This window comes from Thunnus albacares, chromosome 1 (assembly GCF_914725855.1).
Source record: "Thunnus albacares chromosome 1, fThuAlb1.1, whole genome shotgun sequence".
Taxonomy (NCBI): Eukaryota; Metazoa; Chordata; class Actinopteri; order Scombriformes; family Scombridae; genus Thunnus; species Thunnus albacares.
Genome location: NC_058106.1, coordinates 3000335 through 3025309, shown reverse-complemented (window position 1 = coordinate 3025309; position 24975 = coordinate 3000335). Strand labels below are relative to the sequence as shown.

The 24975-nt window shown below is 39.4% G+C and overlaps 1 protein-coding gene and 1 non-coding gene across 4 annotated transcripts in view; one reads left to right on the top strand and one right to left on the bottom strand.

Annotated features, from left to right (window-relative positions):
• efl1 (elongation factor like GTPase 1) overlaps nucleotides 1-24975 on the top strand; it is a 124054-nt gene that overhangs the window by 57630 nt on the left and 41449 nt on the right. For all 3 annotated transcript variants that reach the window (XM_044349710.1, XM_044349630.1, XM_044349794.1), the window contains exons 16-17: nucleotides 21513-21644; nucleotides 22540-22687. In XM_044349710.1, coding sequence (XP_044205645.1) covers nucleotides 21513-21644; nucleotides 22540-22687 — 280 coding nt within the window. The remainder of the gene's footprint in view (nucleotides 1-21512; nucleotides 21645-22539; nucleotides 22688-24975) is intronic.
• LOC122988855 lies at nucleotides 18081-18182 on the bottom strand. The gene has a single exon (XR_006404905.1). It is a non-coding gene; the product is annotated as a U6 spliceosomal RNA (small nuclear RNA).

The following is a 24975-nucleotide window of genomic DNA, read 5'->3' as shown; positions in this document are numbered from 1 at the left end:
CTGCTCTGCACTAGTGATTTACCTCACCTAACACAATTACTGTACTGTTATTCATAGAACGGCCTGCATTAAACATTTTACAGTCTTGAAGATGGAAAAAAAAGTCAACTGAATAACCATTCGAAGACAGATAGGGATGTGTGTATAAATTGAGAAAACAGGAAAGAATTCAATTAAGTGATAAATTGAATTGTCATTGAATGTTCAATATCAGATTGCTGATATTCATTTACTACTAATTACATATCCAATGATAGAGGAGTACTACAGAATTATTTAATATTGCACCTCCATCAATTTGGACTTACAAGAAATAGATTAAAGAAAAAGAAAGTGAAAATCAAAGAAGCAGAGGAAGGGAAATCCTGACTTTTAGTTCTAAAAACACTTTGTCTGACATTTACCATGCAACCAGTTGCATCTTTTTTCTCAACCCTTTTTTTCTGGTAAATGCTCTCGTCTTTCAGACTCCTTGACCCCAGTTTACAAAACAGGCTTTCTGTTCTAAATGTATCGTCTCAAAGCCCAAACTGAGAATTTTATTTTATTTTTTCAGACTTTCAAAGCTTCTTCAGTGGCATAAAAATCATCCAGGTCAGGATATCTCAGTCCGTCACACTTCAGTTCTTCCAACATTTGTGGAAATGTAAAACTATACAATACATTTTTTCTTATCATTATAATAATAACACTAGAAATGTATTAGCTCTATGTTGCTATTCAAGATCCAATGCAGTTTTGCTTATTTTCCACCTTCTACATGGGTCATCAACTGATGAGGATGCTGACTTTTTGCCGTGTATATATAACTTTAGCCTCAGTCCTTTAGCACAGTATCATGCATGTTCCCATCAAGTACATATTGAATAACCATTTAAACGGTTATTGTTTTCAAACAAGTCAGCTGAAAAAACATGACAAAATCAGACTCGGATGGCGTTTTCAACGAACTCATGGAGCTAAAGTTAGCTTGATTAGCTAGCTAGCTGCAGTGGGTAAAATCTGATAGCAACAGTTGTCATTTCAGCAGGCAGAATTGGGCCCTGCTTTAGTTTATGTCTGTCTGAATTCAAGGACCAATTGTTTCAAAAATTTCTAAGAAGTTTGAGTAGTAAATCATTCTAAACATTTCATGATTGTGTATGGGACAGCCAGGGTGAGGACCCAAACGCAGACATTCAAGCAGGCTGGTTCACTTAAGTGACTTTAACAGAAGTTGGTAATAGGTGGACAAGCTTACATTATGCAACATGAATAGTGGTAGCAGGCAGATGAGTTCAATAGGGTAAGCGTGGCAGGCCAGAGGCCACAACACAGGGACAGGTAGCAGTCTGGATGACTAGACAGCAATGAGAACCCATCAACATAGACAACATGGGTGATATGGAAGAGGACAAGTGTTTATGGGAAGGCATATATAGAGAGCAGAGGTGATAGGGGACACATGTGGCTTGATGTGAAAATGAGGAGCAGTCGTGCTGATCGGTGATGATCGGGTAGGGGGGGAAGTCTGAGGGCATCTGGTGGACAGGTGGTGAATGGCACGGACTGGAACGCCTCTTAAAAATGCAAGGTCTGGGAAAAGTGATGAGTTGTAGAAGGAAAGATGACAGAGCAGAGAGCTTGACAGATGTAGCAACTGTAATAAATGGGGCATGGTATAGAAAATGGTTAATTCTCTGTGATATAACTTTAATGAGCTACCAGAACTTACAGAAAAAAAAAATGAAGTTCTGTGTGCCAGTGTATTAGCAACATGAGAAAAGTAACTGTAAATTACATGTCTGCAAGCATGGGGCTCATAAGTCAAGCACTTTGGATGTGCAGGTGAACACAGTCAGAAGTTGGAAGTCACACTTACAGTGGTACTGTTTGTCAACCCTATTCAATGCAGCATATCTTAGTACCATATAAAGCATGAAAAATTACATAATCTCTTATGTAATTTTTCAGTGCTTTATATGGCACACCAATTCTGCACCAATGTGTTTTCCTAGTGCCATTGTCCTGCTTACTGTTAGTAATACACAGACCTCATTGTTAACAGTTTTCATTGGAACTACTTTCCACTGAAGAAATAGTCCCAATGAAAACTGTTCACAGCAGGACTTTGCTTTCCTGGTCAGAGTTATTGCTGTTTCTTCAAATGTCATTTGTCAATAATCAAAGCACAATAAACTCCTTTCTTTCCATTGTGTTTGGGTGGAAGTCTGAACACTGAATATTTCAAAATATCACATAAAACAAACTCTATCCATGGCTAGGTACCACAATTGGTAAGTGAGTTTTCTTTTTTTTTTAAAGTTTAATTTCAGTGCCTTCAGGTTTTTCTTCCTGAAACTTGCAGACCCTGACCTGTCAGCCTTCTCTTTTAAGCATATATTTTGTGAGTTATCTGTCCTGCCAGGACTGGAAAAGAAATCTGTAGTCTGGCTGTAAAATGAGAGAAGACTAAGATCTCTGTGGAGTGTTTTTTCTTTTTTTCATAGCCTTAAAATAGCCTCGATTCCCTTTGGTATAATAGCAAAGAAATCAGCAAGGGTCTGATAGTTTTCTGAAGTGGAAAATACAGGCATTTTAATAGCACTGAGATTAATGGCACTGGTGTCATGTATCGTTCATGAGGAAAACAGGAAGTTTCTCCAGCAGGGCCCGATCAGCTCTCCATCTCTGTCCTTTACCTTGCATAGACACACACATGTTAAAGCAGTTAACAGTGTGTTTACTCAGAGATGTGATGAAAACTTTGTTTTGGTCATTGCTGATATATTGAGTCATCTCAGCCAGGCAGAACTTTTAGGTATTTTGTGTTTTTGAAACGTGCATGTTAAAAACCTGAATGTTCCACATAGTTGTTTATGTTTTTCACTCACTGACAGGTCACCACATATTCTTGGCAGAAAGACGAGACTAGCTTTTATTTATTCTCTTGAAGCCACATTCCCTACAAATGATGTTGATATGCAGCTTTTGTCATTAGAAAAATATGTTGTGGGGGGAATGTCATGCCATCCAGATTTAAAGGTCCCACATAATTGTGCATGTACACACTTTTACAATTAAAATGATTATTAGCAGTTTTAACCACACTAGCTGCATGGGTCTAGGGATGCCAATAGTTGACAACTGTTGACACAATCGGTTGCCATGAAATTTTGCACATTCTCAGACGATGAAGACTGCTGACTTTGGGGATCCCCTGACTTTTCATCTAGCGCCACCATGACGTCAGAATTTTAATTTGTCCAGTACTTTGGTTTATGACCAATTAAACTAATGACAGAACTGATGACATTCCCATCAGCTTCAGCTGTACTTTGTGTTAGGTGCTAATCAGCAAATGGTAGTATGCTAACATGCTAAGATGTGGAACATGTTAATCAGTACCAGCTAAATATCAGCATGTTATCATGGTGGCGTTAGCATTTAGCTCAAAGCAGGCTGTGCTTAAGTACAGCCTCACAGAGCTGCTAGCATAGCTATAGACTCTGTGGACAACCACAACTTCCTCCCTATGAGCTTTTATGGCTCTATAACACTTAATGTTATAGGATCTGGCTGCGTCACATTTCAGCTGCGTTCCTGCTCAGTCACGGCTCTTTTGAGGTTTCGGTTTGCAGAGAAAATGTTTCAGAAGCAGAATGTCTGTTTCTTAGCAGCCGACCTTCTTAGTCGTCTAGAGGGTTTTTTTTACCAACATTTTCTGTGTTTTACAAGCGTAAATACATGTGTGCAGCTTGTTTAGATGGTAACAGATGCTTTGTGGCTGCACTTGAATACAGCACCCCTTTGTTGCCTCTAACCTTCTCTATGATAAGTCATTTTGAATGGCACAATAGCTGATCTCACAGTACAGCTGCTGTCATTAACCTGATTTTTTTTTTGTCATTGATGTAGTGATCATAAAATGATGTTTTCAGCTGCCGCGCAACAGTTTGGTAATGACTGGTATGACTAGTATAAAGGGGCCTCGGTCAAATTTCCTACTTGTACCTTTCTGAACAGAAAAAAATATGTAAATGAGCACAACTATATTGTGAATTAGGCTGCATTAAAACACAATATTTATGATCACAAAGAGCAGGATACTGAACAGAGGTTTACCATCTCCATCCCTCGCTCTCTCTCCCTCCCTCCCCCTTTTCTCCTCCACAATCTCTCACTGCAACAAACATGAAAATAAATAAATAAATAAATAAACATAACTTCTAACATGACTTCTGATATTATTTGCGTGACACTTCCCTAAATGCACAGCATTAAGGAAAGAGTCGCACCTTGCAAACAATTGGTAAGATGACACAGCGAGTGCAGCCTTTAGCCCAGTGTATCTGTTTGATAAATATACTGCATGAGTCTGTGGCAGTCTGCTTCACATCTGCACCCAGTAAATCTGGCCCTGGAAGTAGTATACCAACATTATATGTGCGTGTGCACCAGGTAGTCCTCATGTTGTGGGTACATTTTTCTGTTTATACAGTCACAAGTGGGGAGTCGTCTCCCTTCTGGAGACAAAAAGCAAGTACTTATAATGTAAATCATGAATTTTAGGGTGAAGACTTGGTTTAAGGTAAGGTTAGGTTTAGGTTAAGGTTATGTTAGGGTTTGGCAAGAAGTGGTTATGGTTAGGGCTAGGGTAAATATCCAGGAATGTATCCAGGAATGATTGTAAGTCAATTTAATGTCTTCTGAAATGATGGAAACATGTGTGTATGTGTGTGTGTGTGCACTTTCATTAACCCCTCCCTACAGAGTAGCCTTAGAAAGAGGCTGTAAGGCAGGTAAGTTATGTTTATTCCATACAGTACTGCAAAGTATAACCTCTAAAGTGAGCATAAAGTTGAATCAACATCTCTCTAAAACAGTTTTAACAAAAGCTGAATCATTTTCATGAAGGTAGAATTCATTGCAGGGCTTTTATAATAGACAGCATTACTTTTATTAATTATGAACTTGAACTTTATTAATTATGAGCTGGAAACTGTAATAACAATTATGGTTCCATCCCTTATCAGTTAACATGTTGTGTTATGTGATGGAACTTCTGTTTCTTCATTGTCTTGTGGCAGTTGATATTCACAGTAACATTGCAATGCATTGACAGAGCTGGTAACATTACACTTAACCGAGATGTAGCAGCATCAGACATAAACAAATGACAACATCCTCCGACTATATGGATACCGAGTATCATTCTTATTCTCCTATCTACAGTTGCTAATACAGTATATGATTAGGAAACAGCTGTTTCGGAGAGGGGTGTATGCGTCAATAACGGAGAATACATTTTCTCCATTTAGTTGTGTTTTTCCAAGATGAACTGCATTGAGCTGTCTGGGCCACCATACAAATACTGTAGCGACCACCCATCTTCAGTTGTCAGCAATCCAATTACAAACCTGTTAAGCTGCAATGATTGAAGCCTTTGAAGCCTTTCAAAAGTCTAGTCTAGTTATTATACTTCACTTGCAATACATATCAATACAAGGTGAGTTAATTGTTTTGATTGATTTTTGTCAGACTCAACACTGATTGGACCTCCAAAGTACAAAGTATTATCAATCTGCTACATTTTTGGCCACTTGTGTTTGGTTTAAGTGACTTGGATCGCTTAATTGCTGAATTTACACACAGATTTAAGATGTGTGATGTGATTTCAGTCTTGGTATCCAGGATGCAGATTAATGAAGGTGGAAAAAGAGCCTCTTACTTGATACAGATGTAAAAACACCCACACATAGAACAAACGCTGCGGGCCATGCTGTCAGCAGAAGGTTGTGGCTTACTGTTCAGAGCACGACAATAAAAGAGCTAGTTTACAGGTGACTCACTTGTCAGAGTGCAAGTACAAAACTGCGCTCTGGATAATTAGGCCTATTTGGATCGTGAAATGCTGGGGGGTTGTGGGAAATTATATATTTCTTTGTGTGTTCATGCGTCAGACCCCAAGGTGACTGCGGTGTGAATGTAAAGGCTGATTGGTTTGTTACTCTGGCATACATCACACTCCCTTCACATACTGTATGTCGGGTTATGAGCCCCCTTACGATTTCACTTAGTCACTCACACACACACACACAACAGTTGGTCTCATACACTCACAGACACATGCTCAGTGAATGTAAGCAGATCTTGGTTGAGTCATGAGAAAGGTGTTCAGAGAGACAGTCACAGGGGAACCTGTCAGACTGCCATCATCTACTGTAGCCCACACAATGCTTTTACCTTTTTGGTCTGGTGTGTAGTTGTAGTTGGAGAATTGCAGTGTCCAGTACTTTATCCAGTACTTTGTTTTTCAGTTTTTTATGAATACAACAGACTGGTATGTGTAGTGAGAAATATACATTGCATTTTTTCACAGAGGCAGGAGTTGAAGTAGCCCTGATCCAGCTCTGTCCTCGATGGCTGCGGGCAGTGGTCCTGAACATTTTACTCATTCAGGCATTTATTAAGGGATAAGGCTGGCAATTTTCTTTATTTTCCCTCATGTGCAGAACCAAACCAACAATGAACAAGTAGTACATCGTGCTGTAGAGCTCTGTTGTTGTCCAAAAATGAGATAAAACACGTCTATGACGCCACTGAGCATGCTTAGGAACACGGTTACCAAAGTCAAGAGGTATCACAACCTCTTGACTTTGTGCTACTTTGTAATTTTCTCAAAGAACCAACAAACAACAAAGGTCGTGATATGATGCACAACAAGCTGGTGAAGCGCTGTAAACAGAATTGCGTTCCTGCTCATGTGCAGTGGCATCTGTCAAACAAGGAGGTTCTCTCCTGAGACTGAAAATGTGCTCACTGTTATTAGTCTTCAGAGCCGTTTCTAAACACACTACCATAAGCATCGCCTAAAAAGAAAGACAAAGATGAAAGAAAGAAAGATGCAGGTTATATTTTCTTAATTCAGAGCTATTCAGCTGTCACACATATTTGAAATGATTACCAATTTTAATGTAGGGCCACTTTATGATAAATGTAGCCTGTGCAGCTATATTGTTAAAAGTGACAATCTTGAAGATCTCGTTTCTCGAAGGTTTCATTCTCTGTGGTGGCACCATATTGCATTTAGCAGTAATTGTGTTTTTGGACCTCACTTGACCTCACTCCCAGAGATCCAAACAGTGTCGTGACGTCACACTATCACAAGCGAATTGAAGAGTGAGTCTGTTGCGTTAGCTCCGCCTACCCTCTCTGGCAGATCAACCAATGGATGATAGAAAACGCATCACTAACTGCGCCACTCATGATGTGAATGCATGGTGGGAAAGTCGCCACCGACACCTGGTTCATAATCATAATACTGTAAATGCATGAGCTTTCATTCGGTGATAGATAGTGACTTAACTAGCGATAGTAACTTAGACATTTATTTGAATGAAAATCTTTGAGATTATAACTATAAAGAAAAATAACAATAACATGATTATTAGATCAGATGCACAATATTGAATGACTCAGATCCTCAGGATTAGTGGTAAAATGGGACTGGGACATCTGCAGAACATATAAACATTTTTTGAATATTTGGAGTATGTCCACCAACTGTGAGCCCCCCCACTGATGTATTCTTTGGAATCAAGTGGAAGAGTGAAGAGCTAGAGAATATTACTCACAGATTTTGTGAGAGGCAATAGTAATTATCTCAATTTTTTTTTTTTTTGCTCAGTCACAAACTATAATGTTACATAATGCTGCTGTGTAGGGAGGGAAAAACAAGATAATTATTGCTGATAGTAGTTAGTGTTTTATAGCCCAGCACTACTGATACTGCTTCTTCCCCTTTGGTGAGTGTAAGTGCATGTGTGACCATATGGAGAAGAAGTCCAGTGTTATCAAATACACACTAGAGACTTCAGGTTATTGTGAGAGTAAGGGGAAAGAATGTTCGATAAGTGCAATTTTATGAAAACATGATGACATTTTTGACAAATGTTCCTGTACTGCTGAGCAGGTAGTGAACAGGAAACAGACATGTGGAAAACGAACCCAACATGCATAAATTCATTTTCAAAAAAGAGAGTCCTTACCTTAGGGGGACCTGAGCACAGATAGACCTGACACGAATAGACCCAAACACAACTACCCAATGCAAAATGTGGTCAACCTGAACAGACCTGTACAGAGAGAGAATACAAACACCAGCAGCAGCCTGATGCACTATCAATTAATTTGATCAATTAACAAGCAGTGGCAATGGGAAAGAGCTGCAATATTATAATAAAAATGTCCTAAGAATGAATGTCATAGAAATGAAAATAATTTGTTTATATGCTTCAAACAGACATTTATAACATATAATAGTGACTGAAAATCCTATTCCACTTCCTGTAGCAACAATAAAACCCTCTGTAGCCAACTGGGTGATAGATGGACAAAAGACAATTTGGAGGAGGTTAGCTTTACCTCCTCGTTCTCCTTCTCCTTTAACTTGTTCTTCATGTCTATTCTTTTTACTTCACAGTTTATATTCTCTTCACTCAAAACACACTGTTTTCTCCCGCGGTGATTGTGATGTACCACATGATGGGAGGTGATACCACATACACTTGGGTCCGTTTGGAACCACTCAGGTATTGGACACATTGACATCACAGGCATCTGAGCAATGGAGCAAGTGGAGCAAATGCATCCCCATTATTCAATTAGGGGGAGCAAAGTTATGTTTTTTCTACCCCACTTTTTGTCTTTTTAAAAATAAACTTATCATCATACAGTCCCTGCAATCAGGTGATTATATTTAAGCAGCCTATATCAGTGATCATTTTACTGTTTTTAGCAACTGGCAAAAACAAGTTATAAAAAAATAACACATTTTTGGACCACCCTTTGAGTTAGCTCAGTTGAACTCATCACTGATCGTTTGCCACAGCATGCTGTGTGAATCACAGTCTGTCAATCCATACAGGACTCTGACTGTTTGCAAAGGTGAGAAACATGCCACTTAGCTTAACTGTGATCACTGGCTGAAAATAGAACATAGGAAAAGATAGGCTAGCATATGTTGAATGAACCTGCTTGACCCACTGACTCCAGACAAACGTTTGATTAGCTAAAGGTAGGATTGTACTGTCCCCGAAATGCCGAACTGATTCGGCTCTTTTGTGAGCAGCCGAGCCAGAGTCAGCTCTTTTAAGTGTAACATGGCTATTAACAGGGCTACAACCTCTCAAGCATTGACCATGAGATTCATGCAATTGACACTTCACACACTCTCACACTACACATTTTCTCACACTGTGAAAAACTATAAGTATATATATAAATTCATAATGTGAGATACTGTTCTTGATGCATTCATGCTTTTCATAGCACCCTCAATCTAACTAATCTAGACTAGTGCCAGCCACTGGGCTAATGTTAGCTACTTTAGCTAAATTATGTTTACACAGCAGTTATCATAATCAAGTAACATTAAACTTACCTAAATTTTGTGACAATGGTCCGACTCAGTGTGAGTCCCAGAACTGGGAAGAGCAGCAGATGAACCAACTGTCAATCACAGCTGCTATACATCTTCAAATCTCATTAACGGAGCAATCATTTACAAAATGACCACCAGCACACTCATCAGAGGGCCTGAATTTAGACATCGAGACCATAACGTCCTAGTATTTCTAAAGAGAAGTTGACACTTTTTGAATGGGAGTCAGTTGGAGCCAAGAATCTTTTGGAACCAGCATCTTGCGGCTGTCGGTGGCATTGCACTATAAGGGACCTTTGCATTGGTTTCAGCCTCAAGTCATGGTAGTTGCCGTTTAACTGAGAGTGAACCAAAACAGATTGCAGTTGCAAGATGCAGCCGGACAGTTAAACAATGAGCTGAAACTCACTATAAAGCTCCGTAAAACCGAGGGGAGCTGCGGAGTTACTGATAATTCTCTGTAGGTTCATCACGACAAGCCACGACCAACACATTACACACTGTCACTGTATGTAGTTATAAAAACAGCAATTATAGCCATTTTAAGTTGCAGTGTGCTGAACTCTCTCACTTACTATAGTTTTGTACATTTTGAGATACAATTAGTTTTCAACAGTACAAAAAGTGCTCAAATCCATTCTATGGTACATCCAACACAAATCCACCTATAGGAAATACTGGGCCCTCAAACTCTTTAAGATCAGGGGAGCAAAAATGACATTTGGCTGATTATCTCTACAAAAGGCTTTTAATCAGCAATTTAAATCATAGTACATTTACTACAAGATCATTTACTGCTTGTTGTATTTGGGTTTTAACTTTTTCCAGGGTATTTAAGCAAGTACTTTAATTACTGGATTTTTAAAAACTGTGTAAGTTTTTATGTTGTGGCTTTAAAATGATTTGAGAAAAACAAGTATTTAACATGTATTTAATGATATATATTGTGATAAATATAGTTGTCACATGATGTAAAATTTATTGTGATATCACTTTTAGTCATATTGCACGGCACGAGTAATATAATAATGTGTGTTACTTGGCCAGTTGTGCAGTTCCCTCACTCCTGCCAATGCATTCACAATATGCTCACATCTATGCTGTCTCTCTCTCTCTCTCTCTCTCTCTCTCTCTCACACACACACACACACACACACACACACACACACACACACACACACACACACACACACATACACACTTGGCTCTCTGGAGCTGAAGTGGGACTTTCCAGTGCAAGGGAAATTCCATAGGATGTTAAAAGGGAGCAGATTTCCGAGGCTCTGGCCTTGTACTTAATAAAACACGATCCACACAGAACATTTAACAATTTCCAACCCCACATCGTATTTATTGCTTTTCAATCTGCTGGTTTTCCACTGCTACAGCGCTTCTTGAAGTGTTTTTTTGTAAGGTGACAAAAAGTAGAACCTAATTCATGCCATACGTCTGGCTCTGAGATGCTTCCTGAGAATGACAGGCAGACTTCCTCTATTGCATCCATGTGTAAGGCAAAAAGTCAATCCCACTTCCTTCTCTGTCCCAGTCCAAGCCTGAATATCTGATTATAGCACCTATATGGAAATCAAATAGATTCAGTAGAAACGTTTTGGAACCGTATTACCATAATGTTTTAATTCTTGATCTGAGTGACTATTGGGATAATTGAATACTTGTCACTCATTAACAGATAGTGATTCTCTCATCACACTGGCGGTACTTGTAAGGCTTCCCAACAGCCAATTATCTGTCTCATTAAATTGTAAATTCTTTAACTATAGAAAACAAAAGCATTTTTTTAACTGTAACTAATAACTTTTTTCATTATCAAATATTTTGCAGATTATTTTCTTGATTGATCAGTGTATTATTTACCAGATTAAATATCAAAAAAAGTTAAAAAATGCTTATTAATTTCCTTATTTCTTCTAACCTATTTAATTTACTGTCATAGCGTATATGACAAAGAAAAACAACATAACTTCAGTTTTAAGAAGCTGGAACTGTAACTTTTGGTTGCCATGAAATTTCATGCAGACATTCATGCTCCCAAGAGAACAATCCTAATGACTTATATGATCCCCTGACTTTTCCTCTGGTGTCACCATGAGGTTGGCATTTTTGTTTTGGAGTAAAGTGCCTTCACCACTGTGGGATGGAATACTGAGAACTTTGGTACATTGGTACTTTGGTAATCCCCTCTGTTCCTGTAGTGCCATCATAAGTCAAAATGTGTCTAATACTTTGGTTTATGACCAAATACCTCCAACACTAATGATATTCCCATCAGCCTCAGTTGTACTTTGTGTTAAGTGTTAATTGTCAAATTTTAGCATGTTAACACTCTACACTGAGAGGGTGAACATGGTAAACATTACACCTACTAAACATCAGCATGTTAACATTGCCATTGTTAGCATGCTGGCATTAGCATTTATTTCAAAGCACTGCTGTGCCTAAGTAGCTATGGCCTCATGAAGCTGCTAGCATGGCTGTTGACTCTTACACAGTGTCTACACAAAAAGCGTAGCGTGAGCAACATATTTAGCAGAGCAGCAGCAGTAGCGAGTGCTCCATCTGTGTGTCTACAGGAGGCATTCAATTCCAGTGTTGAGCGTGGGTCACCGGTGTTTTGGAAGTGCTCAGAGCTCAATACACAGTGACTGCAATTACATGCGTAAAACAGAGAAAATTGACTTGAAGCCTAAAAATACGCTTTGGTCGAGAGCCGGTCGAGAGCCGATACACAAGCTGTGTAGACAGCTGTACTGATTAACATAGAAGCATGCTGTCAGACAAGCGTGACACAGTTAACTGAAGAACACTGCTGAGACGCTTTCAGTGTAAACACAATGTTAGTCTTGTTGGTCATTTATTGTCTTTATCTGCCAAATTTCTAATTTGTCAAGTTTGTAATTTTACATTTACAAGAAGCATCAAATCCGGGGAGCTCCTTGGACCCATTCAGTGCATCAAATATCACTTCCGACAGATATCTGGGTTTTCAGGTCCCAGCATGGGCTCTTTACAGATGTGTAGCTTCCATGGGATTCTGTATTTGCACCAATTTACAAAATGTGTCACAGAAAATCAACAGATGATAATACTGACTAATTTTGCAGCCCTACTGGGCAGCATAATGATGTGGTTGGAATGTCAGAATGCAGCCTTTGCACTGAATACTGGGCATTGTAAGAAAGGTTTAAACAGCTGAGCTGGACCAGTGGTGAGTCATGATGGAGGAGTGCTCTTTTAAACCAGTGTTGCTCAGTAAATTTCAGTTCTGTTATTACTTTTCCTAGGAACCTCTAGTATAAGGCAGTACTATTTTGGTGCCACTTACAGAATAAGGAATACCAAATAAAGTTGATATTATCCAGAAAAATATCCATCCAGTGACTTGTTGTCTTCACCATTCGTCTGGAAAAAGGTTTTACAAGAAAATTATAAAATGCAGTGTATGACAAAAAGTGTAATGTAGTGTAACAGCTGAGTGTGTTACTATGAGTTTTTACTAATAAACTGAAGCTACAGTGAAAACAACTGATATAAGACCTCAAGACGAGTTTTCTTGTACAACATGTCCCTGTTTCTGTCTTTATGCCTTCCTTATACCTCCTCTCCATTTTCATTACCTCGCCTCTCCCTCATTCCTTTGAGTGTGTTGGGAGCCAGTTTTAATGGAGGTTGAGGGGGGAGTGAGGGGGGGGGGGCATAAAGAGGATGAGAAAAAAAATCTTTATATAACCAGAGTCACAGCCAACTGTACTTGTGGTTGGAGGAAATGTCTTCAGGCTTGAGTCATCCTTAGCTCTGCAGTTGGACATAACCAGGCTTGGTCCCTGGGGTGTATGTGCATACAGTATGTGTGTGCATGTGTGTCCTTGTGTGTTTGTGTGCATTCAAGCAGCTTAGTCTTGCCTCAGCTTTACTCAACAGATACCATCAGTTGAGGTTTATTCAAAGGTCTAATGAACTCTAAAACTTAATTGTCCTAATTTGAAGCCTTTCAAAATAAGCTTTATAGTATTAAAACATCTTACATTCGGGTATTGGCAGTCTTGCAGTTTCTTCCCACAATGACAGATTTCTTTGTTCAGTCTTCCATTTGTCTAGAACAGGGTTATTACAAGGTTATAACCTGTATTAGTTTCCTGCTGACATTCGTCTTAGCCTGTCCATTATGGTTTTATTTTAAATCGCTATGTTCAGTTGGAAAGGGTTGAGTTTGTGAGCTTTGTTTCTTTATTCCTTAATATTTCCTTTGGGCTTGAATTTAAATTCCATTGAGTTTTGTTTTCTATACCTTCAGGTTTGCTGAAACACATATGCTGAATGTCTACAGTTACATGAGAATTACTACTGTGAGCTTCCTAAGCCTTTGGTGTGTCACAGTCCAGTCGGTGTTATGCAACATTCTGCATCACAGCTTGTTAGTGGTCAGTCTTTGGCTGTAAACGTGGCCTGGTTCATTTCTACTGTGCAACTGGTAAGAAAGAATAGAATAGAGCCAGCTTTATTGTCATTGTTAAAAACAACAGAATTATAAGATCTGTATATTAACAAGCAATTTACCTCATTTACTCAGTTAAAAAATAAGTTCTCTCTTCCCACAAAACATTTCTTTAGATACTTGCAGATTAGGAATTATGTCCGTCAGCGTGTACCTAACTTTGAGTCTCTCCCTGAAGAAAGAATGAGATATAAGCTTTTGTTGGGTCAACCTGAATCCAAAAAACTGGTCTCAGACTTTGTAAATGTATTTTCCGAATGAGTGAATTATGCCAAAACAGCTGGGAGGAGGAACTGGGAACACAGATTGGGGTTGATGTTTGGGAGGAGGGCCTTAGTGGGACCCGATCTTGTTCTTTTAATGCCAGGCATCAAGTAACCCTAACCCTAACCCTAACTAACCCTAACCCTAACCCTTTAAGGTGATACCTTAAGGCTTAATTATTCAAAAGCTAAATTGCACACAATCTTTACTACAATTTCCTCTTTATGTGATAGATGTAAATCAGCAGAAGGCTCTCTGACCCACCTTTTCTGGACATGTCCAAAACTTTATCATTTTTGGTGTGACATATTCAAGTATTTCTCTGACATGCACGGCTATGTGTTTGAACCTGATCCAGAGATTGCACTATCTGGGTTTTCTCTCTCCTTGCGAAACCACAGCGTCTCCATACAAAGCACTTTTATATATGGAATCGTAATCGCAAAGAAAGTCGTTTTAAGGCTCTGGCCTCAGTTTAAGACCTGGCTTACTGAGCTCACTGGTACATTGCATATGGATAAAGTTCAATATGACATGATGGACAGTCTTAATAAATTTTCCGATATGTGTCAGCCATTTCTGGATCTACTTGCTCAACATGATGCTGAACCTGACCAGCAACAAAATTCAAAGAGTGCCATCCATCTTTGTCATTGAGCACTTGTGCTTAGACACGCAGTGTTAGTGATGCAGCAGTGTAATTCATTATTTTCCTTTTTTTTTGTCTTTTGGTTCTGCTCTGGTTTAGTTTTCTGATATGTGTCTTATTTAAAAAAAAGACAATGAAATTATAATATACGGAACAGTATGCTGTGCATTTGATGAGCGCATAGTGTCGCTGTTACTATACGTGCCACCATGGATAGGAAAGTGGTAAGAAAGAAGCATGCTGTTGTATACACTTTTCCGACTGATGAATTATTTCTTATGTAAAGAAACATATTGTGGAGTTATCTGATGCACAATTAATAGAAATCTGGAAAGTTTGGAAACACACTGCTGCCATTGCACAGCAAATTGTTGTACAGCAGATGACCACACAGCTTATTAATAAAAATCATAAACAATAATATATCGAATTCCAACATTGTGAATGTCTTACGAAACTGGTGCTTGGGACTGGTTCATTTTGGGCTTGAGATATTGCCTTAACTTCTATAAATGATGGACAAAAAGCATGACCTAATTTGTAATAAACCTGAATGTTTCTTCCCCTTATTGCCAGTGGGGAACCAGGTTAAATATGTCCTTCCCCTGTGTAGGTGTGGCCAGACATATTTGTGAAGATTTGGACCACACGTCTTCAGCCATGTGGTCCAAAAGTGCATGCTATAACAGCTTTTCGGCTCCAAGCTTTGCTATTGATGTCCATATAGTCGATATGATCCCTGAAAAACAGCGTTGTATCCAACTTATCATTGACTGAAATATTCCTTGAGTGCAGGAGTTATTGCATGTCTGCCTGTGGATATGCTTTTCTCCAAGTCAGATTAAAGAGTGTATGAGAACTAATGAGAGTGCGCGTATGCTCGTTCTTCAATGAAACATTCAAAGGATGCTTTGTTATGACCGGGTGAGAGTCTGCCGCTGTGCATTTCCCTTCACATCACGTCTGTTGTATGTCTGCAGCAGCAGTTGTGGGCTGGTCGGGGTCCTCTGAGTTCATTTTTCTCCTCTTCAATTTTATTGTTCTTTGTTGGATTAGAAGGCCTCTAGGGATCGAGTCACCTTAGAGTAATTACAGTGTCAAGTTACATGGGAGGCAGCCAACAATGTCCTGCATCTGCTCAAGCAGTCAGCCAGCACTGAGACTTGTGTGTCTGTGTGTACATGCTTTTTACACAACAGCACATATTTTTGTTCTAGGCCCGGGGCGTGTGAGAGTGTGAGATAAAGTGTGCCAGTATCTGTGAAGCTGATGGAAATAAGTCTGTCCATTTTTGGCATGACAATTGGGAAAACCATAAAGGATAGAATTTGGAGTTTGGGTGTTGAATATCTTCAGCCCTGTGTGTCTCGATTAACATTTTTTAAAAAAAATCACTTTAAAAAGAAGTTGGCTCAGGGAGAAAGTGAGAGCAAAGGAAGGGAGTGATTAATGCAACTGAGACGAGAGAGGTAAAGAGAGAACAAATCAGGCAGATGGAAATTATACTAAAAGGGAATAAAGAGAGAGTTGTTGAAATTGATTTGATTTGATTGAAAGTCAGAATTACCATCAGTTAAAGTTGCATTGTACTATAATTTATCTTTGAGTCATTAAATGAATTTCTAAAGCTAGCTATGAAAAATCTGTTTACTGTTACTTAGATTACTTTAATTTATTCTGTCCTTGTCTACCCTGTGTGAAACTTTAAGAAAAAAGCTGTTGTGTGTCACTTGTCTTTTTGTATTCATAAGAACCACATCCTCATAAAAGTGATAAAATGTTCCAAAGTGAGGAGTTTTTGTCAATCTTCACATCTTTAAATTGGTAGATGAAGGTTTGGACTCAACCTACTAAAACAGAATGCCACTGTGTGCTGTGAAAGGTGGCCATGTTGAACTCGAATGAGGAGACTGAATGTTTTCACACTGGAGTTAGGTCAGTCTGAATGCTGTCTTAGCAAGATTGATTGTGCAGTAGGTGCTAAAACACTGTCCCAGGCTTCTTCATTTTTATGATCTCAGCTAATCAATGTTCATTCCATAAAATGTCCAAAGGACAAAGTAAATTTCTTGGCTAATGTCTGGGTAGTTTGCTGGCTCTGGTTGGATTTTTGGTTTTTCTGGCTTACTGGCTTGAAAATGACAGTGATGGTCTCCCATTTGTTTTTGAGATGGAGTGACCAGTGACAACACTGCCCACTCTGTTAAAAAAAAAAAAAAAAAAAGCTATGTTTCAACCAAAAGTTTCAGGTAGTTTGGAACTAATCTCAGGAACTAAAGTTGGAACTTTAATTCCCTGTAATGTAGTCCTGTTTGTGTTACCACCACAACTGAGGAACCAGGTAGATTGTGCAGAGTAGACTCATGAGGAATTAAAAGATTACAGCTGTGCTTGAAACACAGCATTCACACATGAGGAAAAAACAACACAGGTCTGTCCTGTTGCTCTTTGTATTCACTGCTTCATGAGTTGGATGTACTAATGAATGAAAAGGAGAAATGCAGAGAAGGAAAATGAAAGTAAGAACATCTGTCTCCACATTAAATCACCTGTTGAGTGTTTGATGGTTATTTATTTGTACTTTAGAATGTAACTGCTGTGAAACAATCTGAAAATAACATTTTATGTCTCTCATTCACTGCTTTGTTCTCTCTACCGCCACTCCCTCTCCTCACTTGACTGCTGCCGTGCCATCTCTCTCTCCGTCGCTTACTTGTACACTCTTAAAACGAATCGGGAAGGTGAAAACGAACTTTACTAACAAACTTTAGCTTTACTTTTAACACTATCAAACGAAGAGAAATGTCCTCCCCTCATCCTAAACTGGTCCTAAATCGATACTACAGTACTTCCTTGTTTTATGAATGAAGCAGTACATAGGTTGAAGCAACCATGCTGTTTGTGTTTGACCAATCAGTGACGGTCATCTCTGCAAACCCCGCCCCCTAGGTTCCTCTACTTTTGTACAGTTCTAATCCCTGAACAGGGACTTTTTGGGGCATAAAACTCCCTGGAACTCAATTTAGAACCTTGTTGCTCCAGTGAAAACACAGTGAGGAAGTATGAGTTCCTCAAAAAGTTCTCAGTGCCTGGGGAAAGATCCTACAGTTGAAACGCATTTCATGGTTCCTGCAGTTGAAATGCATGGTTCCTTAGTTCGTCAAAAGGTTTTTGGTCCTCTGGGGGACTGCAATGGAAATGCCCTATTTGTCCCCTCTGAAAAGCAGATCAAAATATGTAAATGCTTCACAAGTTAATGTGTCATCCTTGCGCCCGTGCTAATCTTCTCTGTATTGATTACAATTTTTCATGTGTGCTACCTTAGCAAGCACACCAGTCTTCAGGTGCTGCTTCCCTATTAGTCCCTTAGGCAGCACCCTTAAACATGACAAGAGTGAGGGATGGGGCCTTTCTGTTGTTGACATCAATGTGTTTTCAATTGCTATCAACTGCCCACTACTTCTTTCTGCATGTTTGTGAATCTATTATCCTGTGCAGTCTGGGCACACCCGCTTTTTGCTGTCATCTTTTTCTGAGAACCAGCAGGGTGTTCCAGAGCAGATGCCAATTGTTAAATTGGCTAGTTTTACTTTTTCACTTTTTTAAAGGCATAGTTTGGGATTGTGTTTAGCCAACAACTGGGTAGATTCTTGATAATTATCTTGTTGAGTATATCTGACTCATTGTGTGCGCGTGCATGTGGGTCGTAGCGGAGTGGAGGAGCTATAATGTTGGGTTTAAAACATATATTTCTCAAGAATGTTCTTGTTTATACTTCATTCTCTCTATGTCTTTTGGACCCTAGATATCTTTAAAAAAAATCAACTCAACACAGATCTAGACATGTTTTTTTCTTTAGTTTTTTTTCTTCATTTGATGATTTTTCTTTCTTTTGTACTTAATTTCACAGACAAATTGACAAACACCAACGATGTCTGCATATTCATATGAATATTTTCATTAGCTGCAATGCCTTGCTTTCGTTTTTTTCACTCTCCACACCTTTGGTCCTCTCTTGTGCAGTATGTTTTCATGAAGCCTGTCTCATTATTCATTGTTGCCGAGCCCTGACTTGTCCACAGAACAAAGCAGAGAAGCACTTCAGCTCTTTTAATGAATTGTAGAGCACAAAGAGGTGCGTAACAATGTCAGCCTCCCACACTGATTATGTCATTTGATCTGCAGAGTGACATGAACTTCATTATCACTGCCTTTCCATTCTGACCTCGTGTATACCACCAACGGCTCCACTGATTACTTCATTACCTGTAAACGGAAGAACCCAAGGCCCTTAAATCAGTGGAAAAGTCTGTTCTTTAACAGTGCTGAAAGTATGGTTGTATTAACCTGAGAGCTTTGTACACATACAATTAGTATTATAGAATGATTCTGATACCCTCTCGTATGTACTTGTCTAATGTATCTGTAGATCATTAACCTTGACATATCACAATGAAAAATGTTTTAATGGGTTTCTGTTGGAAAAACACTCTGGAGCAAAGTCTGTATGAATTAAACAGATCTGATGAACACACTTTATGTGTGTACACAGTAGGGATGCAAATTGCAAGGAATTTGCTTAATCCATCTTTGGACATTTGAGCAATAAATTAAAGAGCTTGTCTTCAGTTTTACATACGAAGGTCTGTTTTTGTCATAAGGAGTAAGTAGCCTGTGAAAACTGTATAATGTCTTGTGTGGCTCTGTTTGGTGCTTTCTCAAATCCGGGCTAATAACCCTGGTGATTTCATCAGGGTTGAAAGATGTAGGCATTTACCAGACAGGGAGGGTCTAATGAAAGACACCATTGAGTTGCAGTTTTGAGTTTGACTCATAGTGAGGACTGAAAATCCCCTTTAAATAAACATTGTTTAAATTATAATAAAATAATGTCATCACTTAAAATTGCGTTGCTCTGAGTCCCTTTTGTCACTAATCAACAAATAGCTGGAGTAGTTGAAAAAATATTAAATATAGCAAATAATTCTGCACAACTTTCAGGCTTCATCGGAGATGTAAAGTAGATGAGACTGAACATGCAGGCAGATCAGCACATGTAAGAACTCTAACCCCATTTTTCTTTCGTCAACATTAAGGGCTGCAGTCTTCAACAGCGAATAGCTGTTGCAGCAACCTGTTCACATCAGATCAATGACACATCTTGTGTTCAGTGTGAATATGATCTGAATTGGGATGGATTTTCCTGTATGAGTGGTAGAAATAAAACAGGGGAAATATACTTGTGTTGATCTCCGTGTACAGAGCTGTGAAGAGAGCACTGATATCTGTATATACAAGTCCAGTACTCTGCCTACAATGTTGAGATTTATCTTGAGAAGTGAGAGGAGCTTACTTGCACCAGTGTGGAGCTGTATAGTGTGAAAGACCAGAGAAGAATCTGTGAACAGGAGCCTCAGTCTCTCACTTGTTGATGGCTATCATCCCTTTCCAATTAAATCTCAGGATGTTCTTATAAAGTGCTGCCTGTATCTTTCCGTTGTATTGTTGACTGTTTTTTTTCTTTCATTTCACTTTTTGAATGTCACATAACACCCACAGCGAGTTCCTAAAAGTCAGCAACAAAACACTTATCATTGAACAGGGATATCATTGTGAAAAGGGCTCAGCAGCATCTACTGCCTCCATAAATCTAAACTCCTTTGGAATAGATCAGAGAGTACAGATGTTTTATACCTCTTTTATTTAAAGTAAGTTGTATTCAAAGTAAGTTTTTAATTTAAAAGAATCAATTTCATATTGTTGTTGACCTCTGAAATTATTGGCAAAACACAAATCCCTTCCACTTAATACTTAGTAAGTCTTAAAAAAGGGAGATTATTAATGACACTGCACATGTCACATGTCATGAATACTTTAAGCTTATGCCAACAGAATTGCATTTTACAGTGCCTGCATGTAAAATAAAGAAAGATTTTATTCCACAAGCCAATAGACTTGTGAACAGCTGCGGTACAAGAGATAATCAATGTACCTTGTGTAAAGACTGATAAATGCACTTGCACTTTTTGACATAATGTCCCTTTCTGGTATTCAATATTAGATTGGCCACTGCCTTTAAACCTTGTTTATTTCAACCTTTTTTTTTATTGTCATATTTTGTATATTTATGTGTAAGAGTGAACTGTTTGTGTGTATTAGTGTTTGCTTACTTTCGTACCTCATATTGCCCCTTAAGGGACAAATAAATTATTTTGAATTTGTTTGAATTATATTCCAACAAACAAACCAACTCTACAGCATGCACTAGCATAGTGTGCCTCCTGTGGCCTTCAGAATAGTTTGACTTTGTCTGGGCTCGGATTCTATGATATGCTGGATGTGTTGTGCAAGAACATTACCCCATACAGAAATGAGTTGTACAGTTGCTGCAAAGTGGATGGCTGCAGAGTCTGGCTGCAAACAGCTCATTCCACCTCATCCAGAGATGCTCAGTAGAGTTGAGGTTAAGGGACTGTGCAGGCCACTGAAGCAATGAAAACTCATTATGATGGTGGAAATAAAATAGAAATAGAAACTCTTCTTTTCTTCTGTTTGTTTTGCTCTTTCCTCCTCATTCATTTCTCATCAATACACGTCATACCCTAACCATATGGTAATGTTTATTGCTGTCAGTTAATGTTTCCTTTCCCATCCTCCTCCAGGTATCGGAGGTCTGGAGGAGTGCGTCTTGAAGTCAGCCACCTTGTCCACGTCTCCCGCCTGCCCGCCCTTCATCCCACTCAACTTTGAGGCTTCGCCCATTGTACGGGTTGCTGTCGAACCCAAACATCCAAGTAGGTTCTTAGAATTTTTGGATTAATCACCACACCCTTCCGTTTGCACTTTTCACTGCTATACCTACAGTACTGTGCAAAAGTTTTAGGCACTTTAGATGTTTAGATTCTTATCCATAATGCAATACCATCAGGGAGGCGCCTAATCAGTCCCAAACTGTGGCATGACAATGACCCCAAATATACAGCCGGAATCATAAAGAACTATTTTCAAGAACAAGGGAGTCCCGCAACAGATGGTTTTGCCCCCGCAGAGTCCTGATCTCAACATCATGGAGTCAGTCTGGGATTATATGAAGAGACAGAAGCAGCTGAGACGCCTCCGACGTGTACGACCGACCTGCCAAGTACCTGAAAAACTGTGCAGGTGTACCGAGGAGAACTGCTGCTGTTTTAAAGGCAAAGCTGCTCACAACAAATATTGATTTAATTTAGGTTTCTGCTGTTTACTCAACTTTGTAAGAAGCTAATTGATAAGTTAAAACAATTTATAGCAATATTTTGTAAGCATTCTCACTTTACTTTTAGTGCCTAAGACTTTTGCACAGTACTGTACATGAACCAAAACAGCATGTGGAGACACCCTCACAGTCCGTCCACCTAAGACCTACCACGTTGTGCTTGTTGTTGCACTTGAGTGGTTAAAATATGGCCTTTAGTCTCGTTGGATGTAATTTGCTGTCACTCTGCGTAAAAGCCAAATCTTGAAAACATATTCATGGACAGTTAAATCTTTAGGATCAGTCAGATTTAAGGGTCTCCTGTGAACAGCTACCATCCAATGTACTATAGGTGCACTGGTACAATTTTTCTTTACACTAGAGATGTTATTGCCAATAAATTGTTAATACAGACAAATTAGCGAATTGGTTTCCACTTTGTGTTTGTGTGTTAGGTGAGATGCCAAAGCTGGTACGTGGGATGCGTTTATTGAACCAGGCAGATCCCTGTGCTGAGGTTCTGATCCAGGAAACAGGAGAACATGTTCTGGTCACCGCTGGAGAGGTTCATCTCCAACGCTGCCTGGATGACCTCAGAGACCGGTCAGTCTGTGATATGTATGATGTCTCCAGACATGTCCTGATAGTCATCAAAAAACAAAGTCCTGTCCAGCTTATTTTTACAGAGAGTCTCACCCAGTCCATCTTAAACATTGGTATTAATAACTTTGTTCCTTATGTGATGCCTGCTTTCCTTGTATTTCATTATTATGCTTCTCCATACGTGGCTTTTTCTGTCTAAGTCCAATTGATTCTCTCTCTGTATTTCTCTCTCTTCTGGACTCCTGTGTAGTGACTGTGTACGTGTTTGTGATTGAGCAGGGCAGATTGAATACAGTGTGTGTTCACATACTGAGTGACTCAGATCTGAGAGACAGAGAGAGAATCTGATTTGTTTCCAATTTCAGCACCATCATAATCTGGCTATCATTACATATTGACTGCTGTCTCTCACTGTCTGGACGCTGCCGGCCTCCTCAGAAGAACAACATGGGCTCACTGACAGGCAGATAGATTATTAGAGAATTTTTAGAAGGGAAAGTTGGCTAAGTCTTAGTGTGACTAAGTTCTATGAGAGAGAGTGGCTGCACCAGAGATGGACTCCTGAATACATCTCAAACTTCGACCTAAAAAGTGGGACATTTTGCAAAATAACCTTATAATAATCGTCAGAAAAGAAGAAGAGATAACAGCATTAATCATCAAAAACAGAAGAGGAAATATCATCTTTAGATATATTTTTTAAATCAAAACAACTAGCTAGCTGTCATCTGCTAACTGCTACCTGCCACTGTTGCCAACCTTCCAAAGGAGAAACTGCACTGAGGAAGCTAACAGGAGAGTTATTTTGTGAAGAGAAGAAGAGAAATTAAGCGGTCCTTGTTGGTGGTATTCTCTCTCTCTATCCATGAACTGGTGTGATAGCGGCGTTTGCGGCGGCCTCTCCTAGTTCTGACCATGTAGTGTCTTTGTCCATGTCTACATCTACGTCTACATCAGTGTCATCGTATGGAGTGCCAGGGAAATATGTCTATGATTGTCAGTTTCTTTTGGACATTCATAACAAAGACTTTTGCCACGAGAAATACTAGCTGGGAGAGCTTAATCAACTGAGCATGCTTGGTCTGCTACACCCAGTGGACCCAAAGGAGACCGCAGGACATATGCACTGATAACATTCATCATCACACCATCAATTTCCAGCTTCATACTCATCACTCTGTCCGACACTCTCTTCACCTCCAACACACTGTTGACATAGTCTTCCTTCAGGATTACCCCTACCCCATTTCTCCTCCCATCCACACCATGGTAGAACAGTTTGAACCCACCTCCGATGCTCCTGGCCTTACTCCACCTCCACCTTCTTGCACACACAGTATACAGTGCTGCTTTAAAGTTTGTGAACCCTTTAGAATTTTCTCTATTTCTGCATAAATATGACCTAAAACATGATCAGATTTTTACACAAGTCCTAAAACTAGATAAAGGGAACCCAATTAAACAAATGAGACAAAAACATAAAACTTTATTTATTGAGGAAAATGATCCAATCCGACATATCTGTGGGAGGCGAAAGTATGTGGACCCTTGCTTTCAGTAACTGGTGTGACCCCGTTTTGCAGCAATAACTTCAACCAAACATTTCCAGTAACTGTTTATCAGCCCAGCACATCGGCTTGGTGGAATATGTAAGCCCATTCCTCTTTACAGAACAGTCTCAACTCAGGGATGTTGGTGGGCTTCTTTGCATGAACTGCCCACTTCAGGTCCTTCCACAGCATTTCTATAGCATTAAGTTCAGGGCTTTGACTCGCTCATTCCAAAACATTAACTTTTTTCTGCTCTAACCATTCTTTGGTAGAGCAACTTGTGTGTTGAGGGTTGTTGTCTTACTGCATGACCCACTTTCTGTTGGGCTTTGGTTCACAGATGGATACGTTGACAGTCTCCTGTGGCATTTGCTGGTACAACTAAGAACTCATAATTCCATCAATGATTGCAAGCCGTCCTGGTCCAGAGGCAGCAAAGCAGGCCAAAACCATGATAATTCCACCACCATGTGTCACAGATGGGATAAGGTTCTTATGCTGAAATGCAGTGTTTGCTCATCGCCTTTGTTTGCCTCTCATTCAAGCCGAAAAGTTGGATTTTGGTCTCAACCATCCACAGAACATTTTCCAGTCGCCTTCTGGCTTGTCCACATGGTCTTGAGCAAATTGTAGATGGCAGCAGTGTTCTTTTTGGAGAAAAGTGGCTTTCTCCTTGCAACTCTGCCATGCACACCATTGATGTTCAATGTTCTCCTGATGGTGGACTCATGAACATTG